The 12,538-nt window shown below is 44.6% G+C and overlaps 1 protein-coding gene across 7 annotated transcripts in view; it reads right to left on the bottom strand.

Annotated features, from left to right (window-relative positions):
* The window catches only part of syne1a (spectrin repeat containing, nuclear envelope 1a), a 125,356-nt gene that overhangs the window by 25,573 nt on the left and 87,245 nt on the right, over nt 1-12,538 (bottom strand). For 6 of the 7 annotated variants that reach the window (XM_086189443.1, XM_086189439.1, XM_086189445.1 and 3 more), the window contains 17 exons: nt 11,926-12,263; nt 11,701-11,845; nt 11,325-11,543; nt 10,347-10,648; nt 9,549-9,714; nt 9,285-9,440; nt 8,958-9,110; nt 8,432-8,614; nt 8,160-8,297; nt 7,736-7,921; nt 6,849-6,971; nt 6,579-6,761; nt 5,734-5,877; nt 3,525-3,755; nt 1,680-1,820; nt 470-583; nt 104-265 (listed from right to left, as the gene is read on the bottom strand). In XM_086189443.1, coding sequence (XP_086045569.1) covers nt 104-265; nt 470-583; nt 1,680-1,820; nt 3,525-3,755; nt 5,734-5,877; nt 6,579-6,761; nt 6,849-6,971; nt 7,736-7,921; nt 8,160-8,297; nt 8,432-8,614; nt 8,958-9,110; nt 9,285-9,440; nt 9,549-9,714; nt 10,347-10,648; nt 11,325-11,543; nt 11,701-11,845; nt 11,926-12,263 — 3,084 coding nt within the window. The remainder of the gene's footprint in view (nt 1-103; nt 266-469; nt 584-1,679; nt 1,821-3,524; nt 3,756-5,733; nt 5,878-6,578; nt 6,762-6,848; nt 6,972-7,735; nt 7,922-8,159; nt 8,298-8,431; nt 8,615-8,957; nt 9,111-9,284; nt 9,441-9,548; nt 9,715-10,346; nt 10,649-11,324; nt 11,544-11,700; nt 11,846-11,925; nt 12,264-12,538) is intronic. The other variant, XM_086189444.1, reaches the window with a different exon arrangement.

Raw genomic sequence — 12,538 nt, 5'->3', positions numbered from 1 at the left:
ACTCTGAGACATCTAATGTTAACACATAAACTGCAGGTCTTTCCTTGTACCTGTTCACATACAGTATGAACACAAACTCTCTCTCTCTCTCTCTCTCTCTCACCTGGTGTGTAGCCATCTGGCTCTCAGGGGTCTTGGTGGGCTCCAGGCCTTCATTTAGCGCTGCCTCAATGGACTCCATCTTGGTAGAAATGGACTGGACAGACTCCTGATAATGCTGCTGGCGCTCCAGCGCCTCATACAGGCTCTTCTGCTTCTCACTAATCTATAGCAGGAGAGGAGGATGAGAGGAAGAACGGTATGAATGATAGCAAATTTAAGTGGGCCACTTGTGTGCTTGCAGGTCAGTGGAGGTACATTTTCAGAGCGAGTATTAGCAGTGTCACTGGTGTATCTCTTTCTTATAACTGCCCTGTTTTGTTTTTGTTGAGGCAAAACCCGCCGTAGCAAAGTGACGATCATATCGTACCACGTTCTTGAGTGTTTCCCAGGATCTCTGTAAGTCATCCAGGTTAGCAGCGCTGGTCTCCATAGATGGGTCATACAGCTCCTGGAGGGGTGCTCGACTTAAAGTGCCGCGACCCTGCGGCACGACAAAACAGTGAGTAAAGTTTTTGTGTTCATATTTCCTATACGCTCAAGCGCATGGAGGAGACAGGCGGCAAATGTGGTCTTTCATTCGTTGATGTTTGATGGGACGCTGCTTCTGTCATTAATCAAAAAAAATCCGGCACATTTGGAGGACATATGTTCAAAAGCACTGAGCACACTGCAGAAATACATTAAAGTACAGATAGAAATATATTGACAATTTGAGTAAAAACGATCGAAACAACCATCACATCTTCCTTTGACATCACACTTAAAAGCTAACCTCACTTCTCAGTTATGGTAGCTCAGGCTTCCTAACAAATCTTTTACCTGACAATTAGTAAGCACCACTAACTTGGATTTGTTTTGTTCCCTGTGGAATGATCACACCGGTCTTGTCAAGGTAGCTTACATTCTCATGAAACTATGTGTCACTCCTAATCGGCGCCACATTCTTACTGATTGACCTTATTTTGTCCGACAGTTCATAGATAAAGGTTCACTGATGCGTCACAAGGTGTATAATAATAGCAGGGAAAACAGCAACACACTGCTGCTTCATCATTCAGGCTTAGCTTAGTTAGCCCCTAGCCTTGACCCTTGATATATCAGCAGAAAGCAAGTGAGAATTAAATTTATTTATAATTCCAGCGGGGGGGGGGGGGGTTGGGAATGCTGATGAGCAGGGAAAGCAGCAGCCGGAGAGCTGGTTCAAACATCCATCGGTTGATAGTGATGGTTGGGTGGTGGTGGTAATCAGAAAACAGAAGGAAACTCTTCCATCTTAGCAAGTCATTTAATCACATAATCAATACTTACGACAACAGTTCAGGCTCATTTATACATTTGGAGTTCAGTGCAAACCAAAAACTGCTGCTTGTAAAATATTTGGATACAAAATATATTTGAGAGAATCTCCACCTTTTTTTGAAGCATTTGATTGGTTGACTCATTGATATGGGCATGGCTGTGGCAGAGGGTGAGGTTCTGGTGATGGGTGGGGTGAGGTCAAGGTGTAAAAAAGTAAAATGGAATGATTGGCAGGTCGAGCAGGGTTTAGAAGGGTACCAGGGTGGGGTTTGCAGTACCTGGTTAAGAGGAGCATCAGCGTTAGCCCCTGGGGAGGGGGAGCGGCAGGCAGGGGGAGAAGAGACCTCGCTGTTGGTGCCCTCCTCCCCGGACTCCTCCGTCACAGGGGAGAGGAGTGTGTGGCAGCGGCCTGCTGTCATCTGACCACACATAAACACCGTACACCAAAGAAGCAGGTGGAGGAAAAGAGAGGAACGGGAACAAACAGAAAAGGCCCAGGTGAAAAGAGTGAGAAAGGTCAAGGAGAGAGAGAAGAAAAGATAGCGTCAAAATTAAAGGGGAAGTGCAGGTTAGGCAGCAAGCACACTGTTGATTCATAATCATATAGGACATCTATTAGATCACATGACTACTACTGACATCAAACACTGCAACACTTTAACAGACTGAAGCTTTAAAGACACAGTAGCATTGCTCAGGAACACTGGCTTCCATTAGCAATGAATGAGCCACAGGATACATCAGGGGAAAGGAATGGTTACCAGGAAGTTGACAATCGCACATATAAAAAAACCACATGCTCGCACACACACACACACACACACACGCACGCACGCACGCACGCACGCACACACATTTGTTTGTAAAGCTGCAGTTTCAGAACTGCACCCAGACACCACAGACAAAACTTTTATCTGTTTTCTTACAATTTTTTCCCCCAGAATGGATCCATTATCATGCACAAGCACAACTAATATGAAAAATGTTTCGCACACTTACAAGAGTGAGTCTAATGGACCCCCCAATAATCAATGCCCTCACTTAAACAAAGCGTAGCTAAAGTGTGGCATAGCTGGAGAGTACAGCAGCATCAGCTGTCCTCGAAGCAGCACAGTTGTCTCTCTGCCTTCATGCTTCAGTAGAGAGGCAGAGCTGAAATGTGAGCCAAGCCCTACACGGCTGCTTTTTGGCAGTTAAAGCAATACTTGTCTAAGTACCTTGTTATTTTCATAGGACTTTTCCCCGGTTTTATGATGCAACGTACCAAAGCAATGCAATGAAGAACATCAGCACACAGGCATGTGTGGGAATCTCTACATGACAAGAAGAGTTAGGAGACGAGCTGCCCCAACTTTGTTAAACAAAGACGTTTCAATGTAGCAGCAAGCTATTTATGCCATATAAACTTATCATGAGCCGCACACAGATAAACACTCATGTAGTAATATCCTGTTTCCTGGCCTACTGCGATTGAACACACACCGCAAACAGCAGTAAGAGAGCGAGCAGGCGAAGAAATCTGAATCAGAAAGACGGCGGAGTTGAAGACACAAGACACAGTAGAAAAATTAAAGATCAAGCCAAGAATGATGTAGTGTAGTAGTGCGCAGACAGACTTAGGCTAATACCAAGCAAAATAAAGTCAGGCAGCCTGGATAGCTAAACTTGAGGTGCAGGGAGGATTAAGTGGTGGGGGTGTGTGGCTTGGGTGCAACACAGAAATCATAAAACGATGAAATAGAATCAATAAGAAGGTCCACGGTGAATCTGGGCTCTTTGATATTCACTTTCGGGGAACCACTGAATAGATGTAACCCTGCAACTCAATTCAGACACTTTTATTATTCACTGTAGCATAAATGTGAAATTAAATGGACATCTTAGTTGTGGGAATTTATTTCAAAATACAGCGAAGAGAAGTAATTAGAGGTGAAGGAAGAGAGCACCATTTTAGTGAACCAGTGGTCCGGGTTAAGTATAACGGGGTATAAAGTAGAGTGTGTGTGTGTGTGTGCGTGTGTGTGTGTGTGTGTGTGTGTGTGTGTGTGTGTGTGTGTGTGTGTGTGCATGTGTGTGAGAGTATGTGCGTGTGTGTATACTAAAAAGAAGGCTTTGCCACTCACCATGACAACCGAGGGGTGTGCTGGAAGCTGCTTGTTGGAGGCGATGGTGGCAGTTGCAACAGCACTTGGCAGCTCCTCATCACTCAGCTCCTCCATGCCGTCTGAGAGGCCCTCCACCTCACTGACTGTTAGCAGCATGGTGGCGTGTTTGGCCTTCACCGTCAGCATCTTACACTTGGAGTGGAGTGAGGCAATCTGCTCCTGGTAGCCACGAATCTTCTGGGCTAACTCCTGTCAAAACATTCCCCGACAGAAAAGACCATGACCCCCAGGGTCAGGAGAGTGTGGTTCAGTCCGCAACGAAAGCTCAATAGTTGCTGGTTAAAAAGAGGAGCTGCTTCAGTGTTGAATGTGGTGCCGGTATGTGAAGAGTGAGTGGAGCGCACGCATTCTCTTCTCTCCCCAGCCTTTTGGTTTCCCAGTGTGTAAGCGTAGAAAAAGAATAGCTCTGCCACACTCTCTCTCTTTTTTTCTCCTCTCTGTCTCTCTCTCTTCTGTATCACTGAGCCAATCAGAGCAGCACAGAGGCGGGTGACTCAGAGCGGTGGTGAAGCTAGCGCATAGGATGTTTGGTTGAGAAAGAGAGAGAGAGAGAGAGAGAGAGAGAGAGAGAGAGAGGGAGACTGAGAGAAAGAGAGAGAGAGAGAAAGAGAGACCCGCTCTGAAACAGTTCAAAATCCCCCCGACACAAAATACAAGGAAAAAACAGGAAGTGATCTCACTGCCTGCATCCCCGCCGCCGTGCCTACCACTTCCCCTCGGCCACCAATCCTCTGGGCAGATTCCTTCCAACAAAAGAGAGTCGCAAGGAGGGGAGGGAGTGTTCAGAGAAGAATGACAGAGATGGTGTCAAATTACGGCTTTGGTATGAGCTTGCAGGCTGAGCCAGCTCGTCCTTCCCTCCTCCTCTTCCACCTCTTCCTCCTCCTCCTTCTACTCCCTCAGTCCCGCAGATGGTCAATGCACTGATAATCAGGCCATGTGACTAACTAGGCCAGTGGAGTTGCAGCTAACTGCTCAGCTTAGACTCAGACCGGCAGTGATGGAGAGATTTCAGTCGGAATGAAAACATCTACAAACAGGAGATAAGATCTTCTAGAATGCAACATGAAACACTTCACCCATGGAGAGACTTTATCGGTTTCTCTGAGGGACTTTGCCACGCCCATTTTCTCTCTTGGTATGGGGGACCAAACACTCAGCAACAGCAACAAAAAGTAGGGCTTTAACTATGTCTACTGCATCAAAAAGAGTCTATATTTACATGCAACATCAGACAGAGCGAGAATGTGAGTGAGTTTAAGGGAATGAGGCAAGACAGCCTTAATAACACTGCAATACAGCCCTTTATTTTCATCTTGAGTCGGGCGATTACCACTGTAAAATACAGTATATACTTCCTGTTTCCATTTGTGGTTATAGTGGTACAGGAAATGCATTATCTCTGTTCCTCTCAGCTCTTTCATAGTGAGGAATTGCTGAGGTGCCGTTTAAGACGTGGTAACTAGAACTGGTGATTGTACAGCAGTCATGTGTGTTGTTAAAGATTCACCAGCCTTTTACGATCTTTTCTGTCCTGGTTGTTATTCATTCAGTAACTAGAGACAAACCCCTGTAATCTTTAGCTCCAGACAATGATGTACTTAAAAGTTTTGTGGCCACAGTCTGAGACTAACCTTTACCCTTTTTAACATGACAATAACCCCTCACACAAAGCCAGGTCAATAAATTCCACACGAATAAAGGAGGACTGAAATATTCTACTTAACCTCACTAATGCCCCCTGAATGTGAGCTAATCCTTGCACCCAGCTTACAAAATCTAGAGATGCAGCATACTAGAAGTGCACTGGGTCAAACGAAGCACCAAGACACAACGTTTCTTTTCCTTTTCATCAATCATGATAGAAATTTTGCCACCTAACACTGCCACTGCTGGAATTCTAATCAGTAAAACATTATGTCAGGGTTTGCACATTATTCAGGGGCAGTAAAAATGATGAAACTGATGTAAAAGTAATTCACAGTGAGCGGCAACAGCGAGGATCCAAGGTTCAATGGCTGTTGCAGTCTTGATTCTACTGTTATCTAATTCCAATAAACCGATCCAAAATAATATCGAAGTATAAAGTTAGGGTGATTTTCAAAAGGGTTGAATTCTCGGCTCTTCCCACAAGACAGTCAGATGAAAAGCGTGGGTCGTCTCTCACCTCGTGGTTGTGTATCTGAGCCTGAAGTTCCTGGATGTTGCTGGTAGAGACAGGGCGGTCCTGGATGATTCGGTGGGCTTCTTCTATTAATCTCTGGAGGTTCTTGACTTCTTGTTCATACTGCTCATACTGCACCACCGCCTCCTGATAAAGAGAAAACAACATTGACAGGTAGGACAGATGGAGCTGTTTTACTGGGCATCTAGATGGATTCCTCAAGTTTCCTTGATATCCATACTCCCATGATGTTGAAAATTATCATCCCTTGTGATTGAGCAAACTATTTTGAGTACATTTCTCTTCCTTGTGGCTATTAGTGTACAAATGTCTGAAGTGATCTAAATTGGAACTCTGTCACTACACTAAAACATCCATCATGTCAGCTCTTCATAGATGCGGTGTGTTTCTTTTTGAAAACGCTAAGATGATTGTCCTCTAGACAGTCTCTAAGGGGTGCTTGTTTCTTTCTCTAAAGACTAATCTGCAAAACAATGAGCTTAAAAGCAAATCAGCCCAGAACTAAAGGACTGGAGGATAATACTGCTACGATGAGAGCTGAAAGAAAATGCAGACGTATTGTTGTGTTGGGAAGTTGCAATAGAATTTAAAGCAATTATCTTTTTCTTCTCAAGGTGAAATAAATGGCTTCTAATACAGCCTTTCACTGTTATGGGCAACTGTCTACTTTCTACAGATGATTTTCAGGCCCTCTGTACTAAATTTGATGTACAAGGGAGTAATTGGGGCTAATCATGAATGCAAATAATGTAATAATACTGTGTTAAGTTTTCGTACGTTTGACTTAATATGTGATCAACATCTGCCGTTTGAGAACAGCCCTTTACCTGCAGGATGTTGCACTGCTGGATAGTTGTATGCTGCAGTTGGCTGGTTTCTTGCTGCAGGCTCTGAGCTGTGCGGCATATTGGCAGAGTGGTCAGTACCTCCTCTGGTAGGCGGAGGGCGCTCTGACACTGCTGCACTGCCACCACCTGCTGCTTGAATCCCTCCATTTCCACCAAGAGACGCTTTATGATGCAGAAAAGCATGGTTAGAAATAATGGGCCAAGTGTGTGAGTGTGTGTGTCTGTGTGCGTGTGTGTGTGCGTGTATACCTGTCTCTGTGTGAGCTGCTCTCTCAGACTGAGCCTGTTGAGATCAGGGGAGGCCAGCGTCACTTGGATCTGGTCTACAGCAGCATGAAGGCTCCTCACCTCAGCCTCCAGATGCAACATGTCCTGAGGAGAGACACAGATCAATAACACATCAAAGCTGTCAAAATGTCTTTTTTCTGCTCATCTTTGAATTCATTGTAGGCACTCATGAAAATGCAGAGGCACTTGCTTCTGTGCAGTATGGTGCTGTGCTCTCCCCTTTTTTGTTCACTCAGTTTGGGCTTAGACAGAATTTTTTCAGGGTTGTTTTTTTTGGGTCGGATTAAACCTCTAGTCTCTCTTATTAATATGGTGGCATTGTGTTTTCCCTCTTGGAAATTGATCAGTTGTTTTGTATCGTATTGTTTCATATTGTAAAAAAAAATCCCAAACTTAAATGCAAACCGCAACTGGCCTAGATGTAGTTCATGTGCAATGAAATGAAATTGCATTCCAGTGTAAATGAAAATTGTGTCCTATGACTGCAATACCACAGAATCTCCTCCTTCTAACAGAGTATGTTATTAGCAACAGACTGTCATCTGGGTACCAGCTGTGTGGTTCTCAGATTAGCATAACAGATTAATGCTGTACAAGCTAGAAGAGTCAGCAATTTAAGTGCCCACAGTTATGGTGATGTAGTACTTGATCTCAGCCATAAGGGGGCAATGTTGGACTGTAGCTCTGGTGTATTTGACTGCTCATTCTGCCCAACAGTATGTCTGGATTAATAAAATTAAATTGTCTGCAGGCCTTAATGAAGATCAGCAGCCTAAAGAGATTAAGAGGATTAAATATTAGTCATTTCTTATTCCTTCAATGCTCGTCTGACAGCAAATATCACTTACCTTTGCTGCATCCTGCAGACTCTGTAGGCGAGTCTTAGCACATTGCTGCATTTCCTCTGTGCGCCTGCTGAGGTGTTTCACCTGCTGGCTCCACCTCTCTGTCTGCAAAACCTCGCCCAACTGAGCCTCCCTCTCTCCCATCACTTCCAAGTCACCATGGAGACCCCTACACTCTCGTAGCAACGCCTGTCGTCACAGGAACATAAATTACAAGTCAAAGCGCTGCACAATCATACAAATTAAGACCAGCAAAAATTATGTTCAGGCGGTGACATTTTACGGAAACGAAACAAGTGTGTGACTCTAATTAGCTGTACACTGGTGGGGTGTCCTCTAATTGATAAGAAGGTTAATGTGGGATTTAGTAGCACTTATCTAATGAAAAATCTAAACTGAACCAGTTTCTGTGTGATTCCAGACTTACCTGGTATGTTCGAATTTGCTCTTGTAGCTGCGACGCAGAGCTCCAGATTATATTCCCAGATATTAAAGCCTCCGCCTTTTCTGTCCAGCCCAAAATGAACTCCTTCATGCCTTTATACTCCTCCAGCTGTTTCTCTGCCTGCTCGTTAGAAAGTTCAATAGAATATAGGAAAAAATATGTACTTACAGAGTAGATTTTCTTGAGGAAAATTAAACATCAATGAAACGTGCTAAGAATGACTATGTTTTTGGTGATTTGAATCGATAACTTACCTTCCTTAGTTTGTTACCTCTGTCCTGGACCAGCTGGGTGGTGTGGCGCTGCACTTCAATTAGTTTTGCCAAAGCATCGCCCAACTGCTTACACAGCAGAGGGTTCTGCTCGCCAAACTCCTGCACTGCTACTCCCAACTCTGCCAGAGAGTGACCGCAACACTCACACTCCTCACAAAGAGTCTGGGGAAGTAAGAGTGAAAGAGAGACGTATAAGGGGTAAGCCAGGATCAAAGTGAAAGAGACGGGTAGGATTGAAATGTGAAAAAAGGGCATCCCAGGTGGGTATCTCTATCTGACTGAAGTACAGACATGACAAAACACAACAACAGCAAAGAAATGAAAACACTCTAGGAGGGTGGGGACTCAAACTCCCTTCTGGAATACTCCTCATAAAAGTGGGGCAGAATTCAGTCTGTGTCATTCCAACTCTTAAACGCTCATTAACCTCAACATCTGCAAAATGAATAGCCAGTTGTACAGGGGTTAATTGCTCGATAATTAGTCCATCTGTCTGCTTCATTACTCTGGTCTCTTCTTTGGCCTCCTCCAGGTCGCCACCCTTCCGTTCCAATTTCAGGCCGATGGTCTTCAGCTTTCCCTCAATGTCTCGGAGTCTGGAGCTGAAGTCTTCTTTCACGTCTCTGGTCTGCTGGACCTCTCGTTCTCTCGCCTGGACCTGAAACAGACAAAGCAAAAAGATACATGATAAAAACCAGAACAGCAGAACTCATGCAAGTGACAACCAGCTGGTGCATTTACACATTTACATACAAGGAAACGCACAATCATGTGATAACCTAAAACACTTTGCAAAAATCCCAAAAATTCCCTTCAAGCCAAGAGAGGTCACCTGGTCTTCAGCTGAGCCCAGAGCCAGAACCACCTCGGCCAGTTGCATACTGAGCTCTGACGGCAGACCAGCTTGGAGGTCCTGATACTTGGTCTGCTGCAACTCTGTCATGCGCTCGACACTCTGACGTCTGCTGATGACCTCACCATGTGCTGTCTGCAAACAACATCAAATGCCAGACTGTTTATTGTGGCAGGGATTTTTGGGTGACAAGATTTTCTGCAAGTTCTATACTTTGACAGCGGTTCCTGTGTCTGACAGTACCTCTAGTTCTTGCAAGAGTGAATCCAGATCTGCAGTAGGACTCAGCAGTAAGCCACGAGTGTCTTGAATCCAACCTTTGACCAATCCCAGCTCCTTCTCAACCTCTTCTCTCTCCCTCAACTCCTGTTGTACCTGCCCCCTGCTGGCCCGCACCCGCAACACCAGACTAGAAAGGACAACAAGAGTAAGAGAAATGATCCTGCAACATTTCAATCTACTCTAAATAGGATATTAATATCAGTGTTTCCTATTTTTACAACATTCATTGAATATTTCATGTGTATTTGAAATATGGAATGATAGCTAGTTAGCAAGTAGCAAAAATAATAATTCCACCCACCAAAATACTGTATAAGGAAGTAATTTCTATCTCTTATGTGCATTGCATCTCGTAGCACTGGGCCTCCCTCATGAAACATTCTTTAGTGTATTTTAGTCTTAAAGACAGGACCAAGACTAATGGCTGTTTGAAGCTTCTTGCTCTTGATATTGATTCCTCTTCGTAGAATTCCAGTCTTTGCAATCCTGTGTAATTGACAGTTACATGAGGTACACACTAGATGTCAGGAGTAGGGGGTTACAAATGGCAATCAGGGTTTGCTTCATATCTGTAGGACTAAATTGGGAGCTACAATCATCCAGTAGTGTGTAAGAACAAAGTTTGGAGTGACAACTGCGAGGCCCATTACTCATTATCCTCTGCTCTAGAGGATACTGCAGTTTGGTAAGCTAATATTACCACATGCTGAGACGCTACCGCTATTTTTTTTAGGTTGTATGTGTATTTAGGCCACTTACCTCTCATATTGCTCCTGCATCCTTTTGATCTCTTGGAGGTATGGTGCTTCCCGATGTCCATTCTCTATTTTTCCCTCCATTGCCTCCTCCACCTCCTCCTCTGCCACCTCTTCCTCTCCTCTGAGGCTGCAGGTGTGCTGCCTCAGCAGGGCTAGGATGGACTGTTCCCTCTCCACCTCCAGGCTGAAGGAGTCATGGTACTCCAGGAGGTTCTGAAGTGCCGCTCTTGTGGCTGCCTTCTCAACTGTGCTGTCTGGGATTCGACTATGGAGGTCTTGGGACACAGATTGCACCTTCTCCATCTGAGGGGTTTATGTAGAAAGATTCAGGTGCAACAGGTTTATGTTTTTTTTTACTTTAAATACAAGTGGAAGGTTATGGACAATGGGGTAATGCCAATACAAATGATAGTTCAGCTCGTCAGGAAACATCTAGCGAATCTGAGCTATCGTGTATTCTCTGCAGTACACAGCCTTTCCTGTGAGAGTCAAAGGCATCAACAAGAGTTCAGAAACTCGTGTGCAGAGAATGACATCATGTCCGTTTGAACAAAGGGGTCATAGACAATCGGTTGACAACAAGAATGTGCCACATATGAGGAAGTAACCGTTTCCCCGTCTGACCTCATTTCCTTTTTAGGAGCGCTGCTTTGTGGGAATGCTAGAGAGCTGACAGTGTTCAGATTAGAAATAGGCTGAAAGACGCTGCATGACACAGTATTTTGGCAAGTGGAAACAACTGGCCTGATGCCTGGAGTTACATCACAGACTTGTATTCAGTTGTTGCAGTGTTTGACCTAAATCTGTAGAGGCAGAACGGTTTAGCAGACTTGAGCGCTGTCGGCTGCAAGTAACAAGTTGGAACGCACGGTTTTATAACTGTGTGCACAGTGGCGGTTGGTGTACCGTTGAAGCACAACCATCACACACATACGCACACTGGAGGAATATGTAAAATGAAACCAACGAACAAACTTACTTTTTCAGTGAAGTTCTTCCACTCCCTCAGAGTGTCCTCCAGTGCTCTCTCCTGGGCCCGGGCCACACTACGAAGCCCGTTCCACCGTTGCCATAGTGATGAGAGGGACTGGCTAGTGACAGTTACACTGGATTCAGAGATGACCTGCTCTAACTCTGCTGCCTTTTCTCTCAGAGCATTTAGAGACACCTCCTGTAGGTCAATGTGAGCTGCCAGAGACTACAGAAAAAACAAAACATACACGGAGGTCATTGAGGAAAACTGTCCAGTAGAAGTTCAACTTCGAAAGATAAATGCTTCCTTAAAAAATTCCTGTCAATATAAGACAAACATTCCTAACAATATCTCTATTATGACTGCAAGACAATTTTCCCACCTTGTATCTCTGACATTTGTCTTCTGCCTGCTGGATACTGACAGCCTTCGCTGTGGAGAACATGACCATCTTTCTCTCTGCATCATTCATCTGTTGAACCAGCAACTCTCTCTCATATTGGAAGGAAGTCCAAAGAGACGCACATCTGAGAAAACACACACGATATCAACTGTCGTCAATAAATGACTCTGCAGATTCATGAGTATCGAATGCGTTGATGCGCACCTCTCTTGATGTTCTCTGTAAGCCTCCAGCTGCTGTTTGATTTCTCCACCTCTCATCTGCATCGCTTCAACTTTTTCTCTGAGTTTGCTCATCCCGTCAGAGTCCACAACATCCGCCAGCAGAGGCTCCCAGGTCCTTAGCTCCTCTAAGCCAGCTGTGAAGTTCTTTTCCTGGGCTGAGATTTCTTCCAGGTCCAGCATACAATCTGTCTGATTCTCGAGCTCCACCCCTAGACTGGCCCTCTGGAGGAAATCTGCAGCACTATCCATCCATTTCTGCATGGATTGCAGTGATAAGTGGTGCCTCTGGACCACCGCAAGAAATTGATCCAGAGCCAGCTAGAAGCAGAAGGTGATTAAATTAACTTGGTTTATTCCTTTGAGAATATCTAGCTATGAATAAGATGGTACAATATGATAGGCTATGACACGATAAATACACTAGGTTACAGTACGGTACGATACAATATGGTACGACATTGTTTGATGATACAATACGGCCCAATACTGTACCATATGATACAATAATGTACAATACTCCACAATATGGTAGAAAACGGAGCAATACGACACAATCTGATAGAATTAGGACCGCCCCCGGAAGCTCCACAATC

Source organism: Aulostomus chinensis, chromosome 20, assembly GCF_037954235.1.
Source record: "Aulostomus chinensis isolate RoL2024-O1b breed Wild chromosome 20, RoL_Achi_v1.0, whole genome shotgun sequence".
Lineage (NCBI taxonomy): Eukaryota > Metazoa > Chordata > Actinopteri > Syngnathiformes > Aulostomidae > Aulostomus > Aulostomus chinensis.
This window is presented reverse-complemented; position numbering and strand designations above follow the sequence as displayed.